The sequence below is a fragment of the Monosiga brevicollis genome, genomic scaffold (genome assembly GCF_000002865.3).
Source record: "Monosiga brevicollis MX1 MONBRscaffold_29 genomic scaffold, whole genome shotgun sequence".
In the NCBI taxonomy this organism is placed as follows: domain Eukaryota; class Choanoflagellata; order Craspedida; family Salpingoecidae; genus Monosiga; species Monosiga brevicollis.
The window spans coordinates 470,452-488,184 of record NW_001865066.1 but is presented as its reverse complement, the minus strand read 5'-3'; the positions used below and the strand labels follow the sequence as shown (position 1 = coordinate 488,184).

The following is a 17,733-nucleotide window of genomic DNA, read 5'->3' as shown; positions in this document are numbered from 1 at the left end:
TGTTCATGTGAGTGATTTGTTAGTCAACTTCAAAAGACTTTGACTTCTTACTTACATATAGTTCATGACATGTAGATGCAAATGTATTTTTGTTAAATTTTCTCTCTTTTCGTTTGCTTTTTTCCCGAATTTGCATGTCAATTGAAATCACTCGGAACTTGTTCCTCTGCTCTTGGTGTGCCATCGTCACCTGGCTTTCATGCTGCACTGACCACAAGTGAATCAACTGCTTAGGCTGCGATGGGTTCTGTTTGCTGTTGCAGCCAGTGAAGTTCCTCCGTTCTACCGTAAGAGAGCGATGGCCGACGCTGGTGAAAAGCTAGCCGGTTGCACAAGAAATGCTACAAAGAGCTTCTGGCCACTGAATGTGTCAAAAAGCAGGAACGTACTTGCCCTGGCGCATCAGCTCCGGGCCAACTCGTGCGCGAACCGTTGTGTGGTAGCGGTTCAACCAATCAAGTTCAGTTGCCGTTAGCAGCTTGACGTCCAACATTTTGCGCTGTGCCCAATCCCCGACCATTCCCACGTCAAACAAAGTGAGGCGAGAGGCCAGCAATCTGGCATGCGAGATCTGCGCTCGCCGACACGTTCAGCCAAGCCAAGCGTTGCTTATTCTGACCTGAATGGGAAACAGTGTGATTGGGGAGAAGCCGAGCGATTTGTCGCCGGGCGCAAGGCTCACAACTTCCACCACGTTTTCGATGCGAATGCCAAAAGCACCGTCCTTGTAATAGCCTGCACATGATGGTCAGGCATGGCAGCACAGGCGTGAGAAGCAGGGGATACTAATCGGGCAGAGGGAGGAGCTCAAGTAGCAGGTTTGGTCTTCTGTACCGGGTTCGATCGTCACGACCTGCCCAGGCTCTAGGGGATGTTCGGCTGAGCAAAAGAGACGTCTGGGTGAGTCCGTGTGGTGCCTTGAGCGATGAAATGGGCACAACCCAGAGCAAAGGGACGTACAGGCCTTGGGTCGGAAGCTGATTTGCATGGGGCCCTCGTGCACGTTCAGGTGGGAACCAACCCCATGGCCAGTGCCATGTGCATAATCCATACCAGCCTCCCATAATGAGGCGCGCGCAAACGGGTCGATTGTGCGGCCTATGCAAGGATAGTTCGGAGACCCGAGTGCGCCGAGCATGAGCGGTCACTCGTTCTGACCGAGTGAAATGCGCACGGCAGCTTCTTACCGTTGGTGCCCGGTGGGAAACGCAGGTTGCTCAGGGCAATATGGCCCTTGAGGACGCGGGTAAAAGCCATTTTCTCCTCGGCAGTAGGCGTACCGAAATGGACGGTGCGGGTAATGTCCGTGGTGCCGTCACTACAGGATAAACGGACAAGCATCCGTGAATGCAGAGCACAGATGAAGGACAAACCAGCGCGAGTTCAAACCGCACGTGTATTGGCCGCCGCTGTCACAGAGATAGACACGCTTGTTGTCGAGACGATCACATGTCACCGGGTCTGGAAGATGACGGTCGACGTGAGCATTGCATAGCAAGCACGCTCGCGTTGAGCAACACACGAAAATGCTAGGGTCACGCACTTGGGGTGTAGTGGATGATGGATCCATTGGCTCCGATGGAAGAGATGGTGTCAAAGCTGAGGCTGTGGTAGAGCAGCTGCTGCCTGTGTTAAGCAGACATCAGTTCAAAGTCAAAGCAATGATGGGGCAAAACTACCCGGCTCAGGGCGAGGCGAGAAGAGTTTGAGGCCTTACGCGCGCAGCTCCTCGAGCATGGTGGCCGCCTCAACCTCTGTTGGGCCAATTTCACTTTTCATATTGACGAGGGGAAAACACGGTAAGAAACACGTGACTGGTGGCCCACATGGAAGGCCACACGACAACCTACTTGACTTCAAATAGTTTGTCCAAAGTCATGAAGAAGGAAGACAGGGCCACGGCATCGCGGATGTGACAGGCCCTGCCATGGTTCGGGAGATAAAAAAAAGAAAAGTGACGTGTGTCGATGAGCGCAGTGTTCAAAAGGCCCAAATGATCATGTGTGCGGTATGACGCACCGCATGCCGGCGAGCTCAACTGGGTTCTTGACAGCCTTGCGGGATTCCACGGGAGTAATGTCCAGATTTGTCTGGCAAACATGGAAATTGAAGTTGTCACATGAGGTCAGTAACAATGGAAACATTGATCAGAAATTGGATGGTAGGGCGCAGCAGCAATGGCAGACCTCGTAGCCTGCTGTCTCGAGGATATCAACGACGGCATGGCTGCAGCGGCGCGCCAGAAAAATTGGTAGGTTCTTGAGGGCAGGATCTGTGCGCATCGGGACATGAGTTGGGCAGGCAGGGTAATGCCGGAGCGCATGGGTCGCGCCGTCGGGCGTACCAGCATTAAGGATGCCTGGGAGACGGGAAAAAAAGGATTCATAGGGAAGAACCTCAACAGCTGCGCTCAGCTGCTCCCGCACCCCGGGGTCAAAGCGAGAGTCGTCCACAAAAAGCCAGGCCTGGTCCATTGTGACGAGGGCATAGGCGTAAAAGACTGGGCAAGCATGTGCATGAGGTGAAATGACGAGCCGGCTCAGTGCAACGCAGCAGATCTGGGCCCGTGGGTGCGCTTGGACCATTTCTCGCCTCTCTTGTTGGGCGGGCGCAAAAAAAAGGGATGAAGCGGTTGCACCTGGGTTGTATTGGATATCATTGCCACGGAGGTTAAAGAGCCAAGCAATCTGTTGCCATAGCAAAGGTGAAGCATGGGGTTTGACAAAACACAGGATGAGGCAAGCCTGGAAGCATTTGCCGTGGCGATGGAAAAGGCTGCGTACGTCATCGAGCGCCGTGACGATGATGCAGCTGCAGTCTGCATCCCTGATGTCGGCACGTAGCTGTTCGAGCTTGGCTTCCACGGGCTGACCAGCTGCTTGCAGGGGTTGGATGCGGATGGGCTCTGAAGCGGGGTTCAGCAACCAGATCAGCGGTGGTACACGTGGAGGCCTGACTGGCATGTATCCAAGTAAAGGGGACACTGCAAACCTTGAGGTTGGCGGGGTCGGTCCTGCCAAATGGCATCAATCAGATTTTCCTGGAGTGGCACGAGGCGAATGTGTTTCTGACCATGTGACAAGAAGAGAATGAGCTGGCAGATGCAAGGCCATTTGGCTTGATCGGTCATGGGGAAGATGGCAAACGAGAGGAATGCAAGCACGACAAGAACTGAAATCGGGCTGGGAGCACCTTGTCGAGCGCGGTTTTGAGATTTTGATAATCGGGATGCGCTGTGACGGCAGGGTCCACACCCACGGCTTCACCTGATGGAATGACCTGACGGAGAAGGGGAGAGGCGTTGGCACGGACAGGCACACATCGGGTGTGCGGGACCACTGTCCAACACTGGCATGCACCGGGGGGCTGACCTGAGAGAGCCATCGCTCACGGGACGGGACGTCGGGCTGGCCTGACCAAGCTCGAATCAATGCAAGCGCCACCATGCGATAGTGAGACGGCAGACGAGACCGTTGCATCATGTCCGGACAGGACTTGGCGTGACGCTTCAGCGGGAGCAAGCAGATGGTGGTGAGGCGGTGTGACCGCACCGCTTTTCATGAGGGTCCAGGCTTCATCAAGCTGATTACTTGCTTGTAGCCAGTATCGACCGTCGGTCCACAGGGCGGCCTTTGAGGCCGTGACGATGGCTTCGCCTGTTTGCATGAGCGGGGGCGGGGTTTCAAGAGCAGAGCAGGGCGGTGTCAGCCGAGAAAAAAAAAAGGTGGGAAACCAGTGTCAACCATCTTGGGAGCTGGCGCATACCAGCCGAGCCGTCAAAGCCAGATATCCAGGCGCGGCGGGCATAGCAGTCTGCTATATATTCGCTCTGACCATGGAGAATGGGCCGTGAGGCTGGTGCAGGTCTGCAAGCGGGGAGTAAGTTTGGTCGTCCAGGGAAGCGGAAGAAACCTGACCTGGTGCGGGTCCTCGGACGGAATGATAAAGGCGGAAACGGCATGTTGCTTCAACAAGGCCCGCAGGCTGGCCAGCCGCTATTGTGGGCACACCACTGAGGTGAATCGGCAGAACAAGAAGAACAAGAAGAACAAGAAGAACAAGAAGAACAAGAAGAAGAAGAAGAACAAGAAGAACAAGAAGAACAAGAAGAAGAAGAACAAGAAGAACAAGAACAAGAAGGCAGCAGGGAAGCGGGAGGCGGAAGCAGCAGGGAAGAGGGAGGCAGACGGAGGAAGGCGCGCAGGGAAGCGAGGGGGCGTACGGCTGCTGGAGCCATTGAAGAGGCGCTGATGGACATGATGGTCCGAGATCACAAAAATGTATTTTACTTTCCCTATCCATTTTAAAAATGTATTTTACTTTTCTCTCACACCCACTACAAGTATTTTACTTGATGTCGCGCCAAGTGCATTGTATTAAGTGTTTTACTTTTTGTGGATGTGCCGGGTTCGTCATGGTTTTCTCACGTCTGCGTGTTTCGGGTGTAATCTCGGCGCACTTGAAAGTTGCAGGTGTGGTGATATCGAAGCGGGCGTAGTGGACATTATGTGGTGGGAGTGTGGGCGGTGCTGTCGGAATGGATGGCGCCACACGTCCGTCACGTTTTTCGCTGTTCAGGGGCGCGCTTACTGCCGTCGTCCGCGCGGCATGGCCTGCCTGTTTTGACCGCCCTGGCGGTCATTGGTTTTGGCGGCTGTGCTACCGCTGGGTGTTGTACTCTGGCACTGCTGTGGGTCACACAAGCGAGCGCCCTTTGACCCGACGGGCCATCGGGCGCGCGGCGGGCTGGGAGATGAAACGTGCCGGCAGAAGGACTGGGCGAAGAGGGCGCTTCTGCAGCAGAAAAGATATATAAGAGCACACAAACTACGTCATTAAAAACATTATATCAGCTAGTAACGAATGACGCATATGCATAAAGTCGAGACTTTTCTTCATAAACTTTCAAGCCGCACGTGATGATGTTATAAAAAGGACAGCATACTTGGAATGACACAAGGGATTCCCATGGTAAACAAAGGAACCCCTCCTCAGCCACACCTCGCCTCTCTGATTTTGCAACGCGTTGCGCACCTCTCTCTTGATTTGCACCAGAGCCATGCCAACTCTCTGCTAATGCCTTTGCTATTAAACTTTGGAATTTATCGTCCAAGACGGAATCTCTGCAGCTCATCGCCTCGATCAAGTGCGCCTTCCAAAACGCCTCCACCCATTCCATCTTCTCTTCACGCACCCTTCTCTGCCGGTTCCACCCCACCCCAGCTCAATCTCTGATTTCCCTTTTGCTCCCCTCGACCAACTCCACCCCATCCGCACGTCTCTCTACCATTTATCCCGCAGCCAACCCCCTTCTCTCCCTCAAAGAGAAAACGTCGCGTGCCATTCTGTGTGTGTGTGTGTGTGTGTGTGTGTGTGTGGCGGAGGGAGAGAGACTTTCCCCGACGGTGCTGTGCGGGTGGGCTGCGCGCCTCTTGCTGTTCTTGACAGCGTCTCTCCTGCTCGCCCGTGCCTTTGGTTCGGGGCGTGTGTTGTCATTTCAAGGCATACCAAGTTGAATCGGTGAGATGGCTATGATCTGGGCTGCTGCTGGCTGATATGCGCGGTCTTGGCACACGCCTTTCAGACGTACACACGCAGCTTGGTCCGCTGCTGGGTCGCGCTGTACTCCTCGACAAGTGTCGCTTCCATGGCTGCGCGTTGCGATGGGAGAGCATCTTTGCCCGCCACACACAGACACAGACACAGACACAGACACAGACACAGACACAGACACAGACACAGACAGACAGACACACAGACACACACACACACACACACACACACACACACATACACACACACACGCACAAGAGTCCAGCTCAAAGGGCAGGCTAATGGAGGCTTATCGCCACCCCGCGTCGGCATGATCCTATTCATCCCTCTCGCGTCCCCCGCTCCAATCGCATTCGCTTTGAACCATGCCAGCCCAGGCTAGAACAACCCGCCTTGCTGCCTGCCTTACCACACCACCACCACCACCAGCAGCAGCACCCTTTCCGCCCGTCGACATGATGACCGCACAACCTCCGATGTGCCAGAACCATTCCACTCCCTCATCCAATTCCTTCTCGAGTCACCGGCGACGCTCACTCTGGCTCGGTCCGCGCACTCCTGACATAGGTTTCCCCTCTCAACTCAACTCAGTCTGCCGTAGCAAGGTCTATGCTGAAACAGCATCTTTCTCCAACGGCCAAGCAAGCTAATCCTGACCAGGCTCGCTAAACCCCCAGCAGTGAGCGCCACGGCAGACAGCAGTTGCGTTTGGCTTCTCTTCCTCCCCCTCCACCCTTATTTGCTACTGGGCGACCGCGCTCAGAATCGGCATCAGCATCATGTGGGTTGGCCGCGCCCCCACCGCGGTGACTGGGCTGGTACTCCTCCTTCTACTCAGTCCTAGCTTGCTCTCGGTGGCCAGCCGCGACATTCGTCGCGCTCCCGAGACTGCCAGCGCCACATCCACCACCATTGCAACCCTTGATGACACGCATGAGCTTGCCATCTGGTTTGCCCTGCCATATGCTGTTGTCGAGCACAATGATTCAGCCTGGCAAGCCATCCTCAATGCCACGCTCATCGCCTTTCGCAACAACACCAACATTCCCATCCAGTCAAATGACATTCTTCACACCGACCTTTTCTCTTTACACAATGGCGAAGGAATTGGCTGTCGTCTCTATCTGCTTGAAGCCACCATGGCTGACCAACTGTACAGCTTTATGAGCGACCTGGATGCCCTCGTCATTTCAGTCAACGGCACCAACATCTTGGTGATTGCCATGCTTCGTCACAACTACTCCACCCTAACCCCGGAGCTCGAATCAATTGCCCCAGACAGCTCGGACAGCCACGCACATCCCCACGTTCTACAGACCGTTCTCATCGCCGTCTTTGCCGCGGCCCTTCTAATCACCCTCATCTTCATGGGCGTGCATGCGTACCAGCGCAAACGCTGGCAAGCCAACATCAATGCCAATGCCCATCTCGCCTTGAACACACCTACCCCCAGCAGCCACCCCTCCACCCCGGACAAGTCCCACCTCCAATATCCCTTTGACTTGGCTGTTTATTCCCCCCTTCAACTTGCCATCTTGCGCGTAAGTCACTCATGACAACAGCATTGCATGCGCTTTCATCGCTTTCATCGTTTGTGATTAACAAACATTTTCTGCTGGGTATGGCTAGGGCGAAATTCCAGCACAGGCCGTTCCATCCCTCCCAGTGCAGACCCCCACGCAGGCGATGCAGACAGGGCAGGGGGGTCAGCCGTTGACCGACTCACACGTGCACGCCTCTTCCATGAACTACCCAGAAAGCTTCAATGTTGACCTCATGGAACTAGGCGACGTCACCGATGACCTTACCGCCATGTTGCAAGCTGTCCACGAGCATGACATGGCCACGACAGTCGCTGCCAACCCCACGACAACCGCCTTGCACCTCCGGACCTCAAACGGCCACCCTCCCTTGATTGGTGGCTCCCATCCCCCACCCGTATCCCGGGCACATGGGCCAGCCGAGACTAGTCCCAGTGTCTATTCAACGAGTAGCTCTGCCCCACTCTCGCCTCCGCAGCAGCTTTTGAGCCTCAGTCCTTCGCTGCGGCCTCAGCAAATGTCTCCACTCTCTGACGACGGTTATGGAACCAGTCACCTGAGCGACAGCCAGCAAACTGGCTCCGTTTTACAAGCGTCTCAAAGCTTAAAGGATCAAGCGCAATGTACGTTCAGGGCCCCAAAGGCCCATCCATGCCGCCCCCACCAGATCACACTTTGCTCACGTGCGCCTGATCACGTGACCTACTTGCCATTGTACGCCAGGGATTAATCAGCGTGACCCCCACGGCTACACCCCGCTAGCTTGGAGTGTGTATCTCGGCCAAGCCACAAGCATAGAGTACGTAGCTGGCGTTTCCGGCCCTTTTTTTTTTTTTTTTTTTTTTTTTCCTTTTTTCCTTTGTGTTGCTATTCTTGAATGATATCTTGTCGTCCTTAGCTTCTTGATAGACGTTCATTCGACACGATGCTGACCGTCTGCTTGTCGACCACAGATATTTGCTGCGGGAAGGTGCCGATCCCAACATTCCCAACAATCAACACCAGGCTCCCCTGCATTTATCTGCTCTTACACCGGGGACGGAGGTTGTAACGGCGCTCTTGCTCAAGGGAGGTGCCGACCCCAATGTTCTCGACTCGGAGGTGGGCGCCAACGTCCAAGCTTGTGTTTCCCTCGCCTTCAATCCTTTTAAAGAGTCTGCCGTAGAGAGATTCGACATGGCACGATTATGAGCCTCCATCTTGGGCTCACATTTGTCCTCTGACCATCGACCCGCGCTTTTAGAACAACACGCCTCTGATGTATGCCTGCCGTCTGGGCAGCCTACGGATGGTCAATCTACTGCTTGATCACGGAGCTGATGTTCTTGTTGCGGACCAGCGCGGCATGACTGTGTTGATGCATGGTGGTATGCTTGATTTGCTGTTTTCACCCATCAAACTTATTTGCCACTGGTCCAAACTTGTCCGTCCTCGACGCGGGGCTCATTACACCCTCTGACTGTGGCGTCCGGTGCATAGCGGTCCTGGGTCACACAGCCATCGTGGAGCGAGTGCTGCAGGCTCGCACTTCGAGCGTTCACATGCAAGATCGCAACGGCTGGTCGAGTCTACACTGGGCTGTGGCTTCGGGGGCTCTTGGGTGTGTGCGCGCCATTCTGCAAGCCGACGCACTCAACCTGGCGCTGGCGAACGACCACGAGGAGACCGTTTTTCACTTTGCTGCCCGCCGCGGAAACATTGAGGTCCGTCCTCGAGCGTCGCCAAGTGAAGTATTGTCGCAAGCATGCAGCTCACACTTCACTCGGGGTGTATGCTCTGCCCCCCCCTATTTTTTTTTTTTCAGGTGTTGGAGCTCTTGATCGAACATCATCTGCAATCCAAACGTGGCCGCGCTCATCACCATGCAAAATGGCTCACTGAAGTCATGAGCGCCCCCTCGGGCCTCGGCTATACTCCTGAAGAATATGCCGAGCAAGGAAAGCATGATGCCATGGTTGCCCATATCAGAGCCACGCTCGCCGGTATGGTCGTTCAAGGCAACATGTTTTCACCTGTCTCGTCTTTAGTGCTTCATGCCGCACCTCATGCGTGGGTGTGGGTTTGAACAGCTGCATCTAGCGCTTCCACGTCCCCGTTATCGGCTTCGGATGCCGACCACGGCACGTTGACCTCGGCCTCGGAGGACCTGGGGCACTCTCGCGAGTCGGTGAGTTTTGCCCTTGCCGTGATCTTGGAACTAGACAGGCTTGCCGGCTGGTTTGAACAAGGGGCTTTGTTGCATGTACACCGCCTGCCAACATTCATATTTCTTCCGTTCTGCTTTCGGCAGCAGAAACCTCTGAGTGCCGAGACGTTGGCCAAGCGGGTGAAGCGTCGTGACTACATGCGTCAACGGCGACAGGTGCAGAAGAGCAAGCTTGACAACATGGAGGACAAAGTGTCAGCGTTGGAGCAGCACAACCAGCTCTTGAACGATGCGGTTGCGCGGTTGCGAGCCGATGCAGCACAGATAGAGGCTGCCCTCGCCCGCCCACCCCACTCCACAGCTACACAGTACCCTCGATCTCAACCAAAACAACAACTTCAAGGGCATGGTCTCTTGACAAGCACTGTCGTTTGAGACGCACGGAGAGTTGCATGATGCATCAGCCATGATCGCATTGCATGTCGTCCATCAGTTGTTTCTTTCTTTGTCACATGCTAATCTGCTGCATGCTTGCTGGAGGTCTTTGTTTCCCAGCCAACCTCTGCACGCGTCGGCTTTTCATTTGAGTTTAATCGCCCCGACGCAGCCCATGATGTTTCCGTGTGTCTGCTCTGTGTGTTCCTGTCCTCGTGTTGCCGCACTTGAAGCATCCTTTTTGTTTCTTTCATGTACATTGCCGTGCTTACGAGCCGTTCCGCGAACGACCCAACATTGAATCCAACCGTCTATCAACCCGCACTGACGTTACTGATGAACATTCATGAGATCACTTTTGACACTTTGACGGCTTCTGTGCAAGCTGTGATGCTTCTCGTCCTCCAAAAACACCAAAACGTGACTTTCCTGACATGAGAAGCAGAGCAGTGCTTTGGCGTGCTAAGCAGACTTGGCCAGGTACGCGCCCTGTATTGCCATTCAACCCAACTGTGCCAGGAAGCGATCCATCAGCTCCGCCTTTTCTCTCTCTGTGTCTGTCTGTCTCTCTCCCCACCCAATGTGCCCAGTTGGAGCCCTGCACCAGAGAAAGAGAGAGTTTGAGAGAGAGAGAGTTTGAGAGAGAGTTTGAGAGAGAGTTTGAGAGTTTGAGAGAGAGAGTTGAGAGTTTGAGAGTTTGAGAGAGAGAGTTTGAGAGTTTGAGAGTTTGAGAGTTTGAGAGAGTTTGAGAGAGAGTTTGAGAGAGAGAGAGAGAGAGTTTGAGAGAGAGTTTGAGAGGGAGAGAGAGAAAAAGATTCACAAAGAGATAAGAGAGGAATGAATAAGCCTAAAGGAGTCAAGTGTGCGTGTGTGTGTGTTGATGACGTTTTTTAGTTCTGAATTCTGCATTGCGATCTTCGATATTTTTGTTGTTGTTCTCTCTCTCTCCCTCTCTCTCTCTCTCTCACTGTGAATGTGGCAGTCGGTCGAGGTCTGTTGGGCGGGCGGACTGACCGCGTGTTGGGGTGATGGGGGTGCGACCGGTCTTGGGGGTGTTGCCGGTGGAGGTGGTGGCGCTGGTGGCGGTTGTTTCCGTTCTTGGGGCATGGCTGCCGGGCGTGGCAGGGGTGAACAAGGTGGATATCGCGGGCAACGCCCTAAACATTGCCGATCGGAATGCGAGCTGCGCAGAAACCGAGGTCGATGCCATCACTTGCATTGGATCAAGATACAGACGCACAGCCTCGATGACCGTCACCCTGAGGGGCTCTCCATCTTTTGACATGACGAACCTGGACGCCCCTCTTTGGTGGACCCTCGACCTATCCACCACGACCAACATTTCGAGCCTTCAGATCATGGCCAATGGTCAGGCGCAGACACATATGAAGATCCAAGACTCTGTTTGGAACCCGGACAACCGACCCGAACTCGTGCACAGGGTCTCAATCTTCAACTCGCGAAGCATCATTGGCGGTCCCCTCAATCTCAGCTCAAGCCTCAATTCCGAAGTATTGGACTTGACAATCATGATCGCCTTTGACATCAACCCCTCCTATCAAAAGTCCAGCGTCACCATTTACGGCATGCGAGTGGACCAATTTTGCAGCTTTCAAAATGCAAACGACAACAGATGTAAGGCCCTGTCATGCGCCTTTGCCCCGCTAACCGGTTTCCTCCTTGCCTTGGCCCTCGCATCCTCCGAATGCCACTCCGTGTCTGGCTTGGCCAGGCCAATTTCATTCTTGTGTTTTTTCCTCGACTAGATGATACCATTGAATCGACACCAGCCGTTCAGTGCGTCAAAAAGGCCTGTCCCCCCGGCCAGTACTTCTATGTTTATGTTGGATTTTTTCAATATTGCGGGGTCTGCCCAATAGACACAGCGAGCCCGAGGGGCTCAACAGCATGCGCTACCTGTGGACCAGGCTATGTCCCGAGTAGCACACGTGCCGCTTGTGAACCATGCGACGCCGGAACAGCCGAGCTGGAAACTGGCACTTGTGATGTTTGCGAGTCGGGCACATATGCCCCAGTCAACTCAAGCACTTGCAACGCTTGCCCAGTCAACACATATAGTAGCACCAGCCAGGCTTCGTGTACCGATTGCCCAGCAAACTACACTTCCATTCAATCGGCCTCCAGATGTTGGGCTTGCACCGCGGGCAAATATCGCCCTCCCGGCGAGCCCTCATGCACGCAAATTCCCTGCTCGCCGGGTACATACATGGACGATAGCTCTGATACCTGTGTGATGTGTGCGCCAGGGTCATACCAGCCAATCGCAGGTGTGGTCGATGCTTGCATGGCGTGTCCCAGCGGCCATACCGATGCGAGCCGCACCGTCTGCTATCCTTGCGTCGAAGGCGAGTACTCGCTCACAGGCAGCCCGGCCCAATGTACAAGCTGTACCACTTGCGATGCTTGGAGCGGCGTCTACACGCCCTGTACACCGACCACCGACACCGTCTGCAAACGTTAGTCGACGCCCAAACTCTTGTAATTGATCCCGCCTGTGTTCGCTTATGCGGCGATGCCCATGCCTGCAGCTCTCTTTTGGCACGGCGAAGAGCCCATACGGGATGTCCTCGTCGACTGGGTTGTACGCGCGCCGGTCGATAGCGCAGACTTGACACTATCAACTTGGGTTGACGGTGTAGACTTTGAGCACGTGGGCCAAGTCATCCGAGGTTTGGTTTGTCGCTGGTGCAAAAGGCGCAAGCACACTTTGAACGCGACCAAACAGTTATGCTAACCTCTCATACTTCGTCCAACCGACTTGATTGGGTTGTAGATCGTGCTGGTACTTATGTATTAGTATTTATTGCAAACGGACCCAACCTGCCCTCCACGGCCATGCGCACGATTACGGCGCGTGTTCAAGTGACTGAAGATTTGGTCAGTGCAGCACTGAATTGATGTTTGGGATTAATGTTTTGCTCAGTACCTGGATGCGTGCTGGCGCTTGCTTCTTTGTTGTTTATACCCTCATGCGTGGAATGTGTGGTGTATTTCAAGGTGATTTTAAATCCCGAGCAGCCACCACTGGGGTCAACCTGCCTGGACATGTTAACCCATGGCATCATAATGCGCGGAGTTGGACAAGGCGAGGTGCAGCTGACAATGAACTGGCAGCCTCTAGCTACCCAGATCGAGTGGTCCGTTTACAATCTTGATGCAGGCACGCAGGCACACAAGGCATTCGACTGTAGCGCCATTGTTACGACAGCAGCACTTGTGACATCGACACCATCGTCGCAACCTACAACCACAACGACTACGACGACCACAACGACCACAACAACCACAACTACCACAACTACCACGACGACGACGACGACTACTACCACCACCACAACCCGCACAGCCACAAGAGTGGCTGCTACTACCCCAGTCCTCAGCACAAGCGCGACAACCATAGGCGGATCGCTGTCACCACAACAGAGCCAATCCGCGTGCGAGAATGGGGGCACCAATATCTATCAGATCTTGTTCTTCATCGCCCTGGTGGTGGCTACGATTGAACTCATTGTTTTGCTGCGGTATATGGCCGGGACCAGGCGCCAGCTGGCACCAAAAGTGGCCGCAGCAGATGATCACACCATCGCCATGATGCCGAATCCCATATACGGTAGCTTACACGGACATCGCGGCCCCTCTGCCCTCCTTTCAAACCCTGCAACTGCGTCAGCCGATAGCTCAGGGATAGAGCAAGTTGAGCCCCAATATGAATTGTTTGCATATGACGCTTAAACGCCGGGTCAACATTCGGGGCCATCACCTGCGGTCAACATCGAGCATTTTTCTATCTTGATTTATCGCGCAGAGCGCGGACTTTTTGCTGCGGCCGCCGTCGTGTCATGAGAAGTGGGCAAGCGCTTGCAGACCGCGATGTCCTGCTCTTGAGTTTCATCCTATTCATGAAGCTGGTTTACTTTTCAGTTGCTTGCCTTTCGGTTTTTATTTTCTTGATTTGTATTATTCGTGTGCTTCAATGTCTCTTTTCAAGGCTGTTTGTTGCTTGGGAGATCGATACGGATCATCCCCTTCTTCTTTGATTTCCCCACCCGCCGTCCATTGTGTCTTTGTGTGCTCTCCACTGGGGTCTTTTCTCTCCTTTCCAAGGTTGCATTGTTTTGATCGTGCTGTTTTAAACGTATGAGCATCGTGCTGTTTCCTTTCTTTTGCGTTCTGCCAAAGGGTCATTTAATCTTTGATTCACGAGCTAGTCCACATGATAATCAAATTTCATTCGTGTTTTCTTTCTGATCTTCAATACTCTTGCTTGTGGATGGAAACGCACCCACGGATGCACCCCCGCGGTGTCGTTGGGGCTTGGTCCTCGAAGAGCGTCTATAGTAACTCTTCGAGATGTTTACAGTGATGCGGCTCGTTGCACTCTGGGTCTTGCGCTGGGAACATGCTCGCCTCGCAGGTGGCATCCAAGTTCAGGTAGCGCTTATGGCGAAAGCGAGCATAAAGTCGGTCACAGCAATGCGCTTGGCCGGCGACGCGCCGGTAAACCACAGCTGCACGGTCATGCATTCGAGCACCTTGAAGAACCGGGATCAAAGCAGTCCGCTGATCGCGATTCAGGTCCAAGCGCTCATCCTTTTGGGTCAAAGACTGCGAATCGAGCTGGGAGTCTTCGGTATTAGAGTCGTCGGCCAGCTTGGGGCCGCATTGGGTCTGCTGAGCCATCAAACTGGCATGCGGGTCTGCATCGAGCAGCAAGACCTGGTCAAAGCGAGCCGCATAATTGGGGAAGGCTTCTGAAAACCAGCGATGCGAGCTCAGGATACGTCGGGTTGAACTCGGAGCTGTATGCACCCGCGAAAACAGCAAGGACAAAACGTACAAGCACGGGCCATCAGCAAGGGCATCGAATCATGAGGGTCGGGGGCACAGCGTTGAAACAGACCAAACCTCACCTCGGCCTGAAACGATCCAGCGCACGACGGCGCGTTTGATAGCCAAGGCCGGTTCAACTGTCATGGCCAGGAGTACGCAACGGTACTTGGACTTGCAGGTCGTCTAAGAAGACAAACGAGAAGGCGCGCTTTCGTGTTAGAGCACGCATGGCATGGCAGGGTCAATGTGATGCGAGGATCTCAATTGAGACTGAGCAGGTAAGTATACCTCGGGGCCACGGACCCAATATTGCTCAATGGAAGAGCCATCAGCTTGAGTGACATATCTAATCGCCCACCGCATGTGAGCACACAGTGAGCAGGCGAAAGGGGTCTGGCAAGCAGGCAGCGGCGGCAAAAAAATGGTCGTGGAGGCAGAACGGTGCGCGGATAGGCATGCCAGATCAAGCGAAACCGACCCGGGGCCTTTGACATAGTCGTGGTGCTGATCTGCAATCATGTCTAAAGTCTGATGAACGAATGGGGCCCACATCATGGTCGAGTCAAAGACAATGTGTCGACGCGCATTGACGGCTTTGACCAACAGGTCCTCAGCTGCACTGGTGGAGGATTGGTGAACAACGGCGCTGGCTTCCGCGGCTCCCACGCCCTTGAGAGCCTGAAATAGAGGGTCGAGAGTTTTGAGGCGATCAGCCTCAATCTGGACAACTTGGGCAGCGTGCTGACGCCAAAAGTCAGAGGCATAGAGGAGCTTCAGGCCCGAGCTTTTGCCAGAGGCTATCCCACCACCGGTGAAAAAGATGGTGGGGGGCTCATCGGATGAGCGAGCTGGGCAGACGCCGCCCTGACAAGCTTCCGCATCATCCACTTTGGACGTTTCACGCGCCACCGCCAACTCGCGAGCCCGCTACGAGCGCCGAGGGAGGGATGCAAATGGGAGAACACGACGCGCGTTAGTTGTACCACGGCCTCAACATTGCCCGTGTCATTGGCCCAGCTAAGATACTGCCCCGCCAAAAATGATGGTACCTCAAGATCGTCGATGAGGTCAATGCCAGCGCTAATGAGAGCCTCGCGCCAGCTGTTCAGGCTCGAAGCCGAGGTACCGTCTTGTGGCTGAGAAGTGGTTCTTGACAAGTTGGCATCTCCCGATTGAGGACTGCGAGCTAAATCGACGTCTGCAGAGTGGAGATTGACGGGTGGAGCAGATGCAAGAAAATGAGCAAGAAAAAAAGGCGCGAAGAAGTGGGTGGCCAAAAAAAAGGGGGACGAACCCGAGGAGCCTGAGGTCGTGTCGGCAGGCTGCGGCAAAGATAAAGGTGGAGCGTGTAGACCGACACTTTCATCGGCATTAGCCGGTGTGTTCAACACAAAGTCCTTAATTTTTTCGGGGCTTCGCTCGGCAGCTCTGTCAAGACATTGCCAGGGCATTTCTGTCAGAAGGGTAGGTGTGAAGGGCGTGCAAGGGCGAGGGGGGAGGGGGTGAATCGGAATGGCTGACCGAGGATATGCGGCACGCAATTCGCCGTTGATAAAAAGCAGGAGTGTGGGGTACACGCGGATGTGAAAGCGGTCACGCAAATCCAAGTGGTCAGGCCCATAGACGCAAGCGACAGCAGCAGACACATCTTGGGCGTGCAGCTGATCGGCGACCTGGTTGATGGCGGGTCTGAGGAGACGGCAGAAGCGACAGTAGTCGGCTGTGAACATAATGAGCACTCGATCTGCTTGGCCAATCAAAGTTTCCAGGGCCGCATAGGACTCGAGACACCAGACATGCTGTCAGGACGCATCGTCGCCGAGGTGTGATGTTGGTTCAGTGGGCAAAAGAAAAGGGCATAGGCGTGTGGCATGTGAGGTTGGCAATGGATGCAAGCGAGGCGAGAGCTCGAAACGGGGCTGAGAATGAGGCAACGGAAGGAGGAGCGATGACGCACCGCCGACCAGGCTTCGCGATCTGCGCGGGACATAAAAGTAGCTGGGCGTGGACGCTTGGCCGGGGCTTCATGAGAGGTGGGCTGGGCCTTTGGTTCGGGCTCTTCATGGAGGGGCAAATCTACAGCATGTAATTGCTGCACTTCGCAGGTGTGACGAAAGGAGAGGAAGGCAGGTCTATTAACTTTGTAAAGGGCGGGCAGATTATCCCAGTGCTGGGCAAAGTAGGCGTGGCCCGCTTGTCGCAGCTGCCCAAGGATGCGTGTGTAGAGCCGGGTACGACAGATGCGGCGACTGCTGGGGAAGGTCTGGGGTGGTGCAGCAGGGGTGGTGCGGCGGCGTTCTATTTGCAAGAGGTTGAGCCGGCGTAGCGCATCAACCAGTTGATGATTGGTGCCTCGCACGATGGGCGGTGTGGTATTGTGGTCATGTTGGTGGCATGGGGACACGGCACCATGCGCTGCTGATGAGGCAGGAGGTGCGGCATCGAGCGGCAATGGTACAGGATGGAGGGAAGCCGAGGCCGGTGATGTACTGCGGCTATCGGCAGCGCGAAGGCGCGACTGAAGGTCTTGATAGAGAAGCTCCATCAGGCGGGGGACCAGGTCTTGAGGAAGATGATCGGCATATCTGAGATCAAGGGGAGAGGCGCAAGTGACATGGCAGGGGAAGCGTTTGAGCGAATGAGTCCGAGACAGCTGATCACTGTCCTTGCGCGCTGGGGTGGGTGGTTTGCACACCTGTAGAGAAAGGCACTGGCTAGGAGGTGGTATCGGGAAGTGTCGAGGCCGGGAATTTCGTTCTTTTGGACGGCGTAGGCGGCAAAGGGCAGGAGGGGAGGGGAGGCCTCGGCCTCGGCCTCGGCTGCGGGATGGGACTGCATCGTTCCTCCGCCTTCAGCTGCACTGGAGGAGCGTGAGTCGGCGGCCGTTGAGGCACGCTCTTGTCCAGCCGGCATCAACGCCCGTGTCGAAGCCACCGCCCGCTCGTTCATCCCTGCTTGTGGTCGCAAGGCCTCCGACTTTGCGGGCTGGTCACCCCGCACCGCCATCACGTCCCCTCCCCAGCTCTCTGCAAAGAAGGGATGAGATCCCAACCGTCACAAAAACGTTCCGCAAAGCCCATGGAGCGAGGCAGCAACGCCAACCAGGCACCTGGTCAATGGAACCTGACCGAGGGAGGGGAAGGGGGGAAGGGGGAGGCGCCGCGGCAACGGAGCAGCTGAGAGAGATAGAGAGAGACAGGAAGAGAG

The 17,733-nt window shown here is 54.9% G+C and overlaps 4 protein-coding genes across 4 annotated transcripts; 2 read left to right on the top strand and 2 right to left on the bottom strand.

The window, feature by feature from the left end:
• Window positions 1–117: 117 nt before the first annotated feature.
• On the bottom strand, window positions 118–4,256 carry MONBRDRAFT_34091 (uncharacterized protein). Its single transcript, XM_001749273.1, has 21 exons — window positions 4,223–4,256; window positions 3,918–3,995; window positions 3,766–3,829; window positions 3,552–3,656; window positions 3,372–3,412; window positions 3,193–3,279; window positions 2,992–3,067; window positions 2,784–2,905; window positions 2,639–2,687; window positions 2,345–2,500; window positions 2,187–2,272; window positions 2,020–2,090; window positions 1,851–1,922; window positions 1,544–1,626; window positions 1,374–1,461; window positions 1,188–1,318; window positions 961–1,098; window positions 835–879; window positions 620–735; window positions 390–499; window positions 118–282 (listed from the first exon to the last, which is right to left on the bottom strand). Exons 1-21 carry the CDS (start codon window positions 4,235–4,237, stop codon window positions 231–233), a joined length of 1,785 nt encoding a protein of 594 aa, XP_001749325.1. The 5' UTR covers window positions 4,238–4,256; the 3' UTR covers window positions 118–230.
• Window positions 4,257–6,332: 2,076 nt separating this feature from the next.
• On the top strand, window positions 6,333–9,991 carry MONBRDRAFT_38685 (uncharacterized protein; the record flags this gene model as incomplete). Its single annotated transcript, XM_001749342.1, has 6 exons — window positions 6,333–7,094; window positions 7,225–7,717; window positions 8,574–8,797; window positions 8,899–9,076; window positions 9,164–9,261; window positions 9,385–9,991. The coding sequence occupies 6 exons, from the start codon at window positions 6,333–6,335 to the stop codon at window positions 9,673–9,675; spliced, it is 2,046 nt and encodes a 681-aa protein (XP_001749394.1). The 3' UTR covers window positions 9,676–9,991.
• A 712-nt stretch (window positions 9,992–10,703) lies between these two features.
• On the top strand, window positions 10,704–13,199 carry MONBRDRAFT_11521 (uncharacterized protein; the record flags this gene model as incomplete). The annotated part of the gene is made up of 4 exons (XM_001749341.1): window positions 10,704–11,310; window positions 11,943–12,152; window positions 12,225–12,370; window positions 12,888–13,199. The coding sequence occupies 4 exons, from the start codon at window positions 10,704–10,706 to the stop codon at window positions 13,197–13,199; spliced, it is 1,275 nt and encodes a 424-aa protein (XP_001749393.1).
• Window positions 13,200–13,906: 707 nt separating this feature from the next.
• On the bottom strand, window positions 13,907–17,532 carry MONBRDRAFT_34089 (uncharacterized protein; the record flags this gene model as incomplete). Its single annotated transcript, XM_001749272.1, has 9 exons — window positions 13,907–14,495; window positions 14,607–14,709; window positions 14,815–14,872; window positions 15,005–15,453; window positions 15,576–15,724; window positions 15,821–15,954; window positions 16,048–16,325; window positions 16,484–17,111; window positions 17,222–17,532. The coding sequence occupies 9 exons, from the start codon at window positions 17,530–17,532 to the stop codon at window positions 14,029–14,031; spliced, it is 2,577 nt and encodes an 858-aa protein (XP_001749324.1). The 3' UTR covers window positions 13,907–14,028.
• Between the last annotated feature and the right edge of the window lie 201 nt (window positions 17,533–17,733).

What these genes read in the sequence shown, in the direction of transcription:
- MONBRDRAFT_34091 (XM_001749273.1), bottom strand. An exon ending in CCCAGGCATCCTTAATGCTG is followed by an intron (nt 2,273 to 2,344) that starts GTACGCCCGACG and finishes CGATGCGCACAG; the next exon opens with ATCCTGCCCTCAAGAACCTA. An exon ending in GTTGAGCTCGCCGGCATGCG is followed by an intron (nt 1,923 to 2,019) that starts GTGCGTCATACC and finishes GAACCATGGCAG; the next exon opens with GGCCTGTCACATCCGCGATG.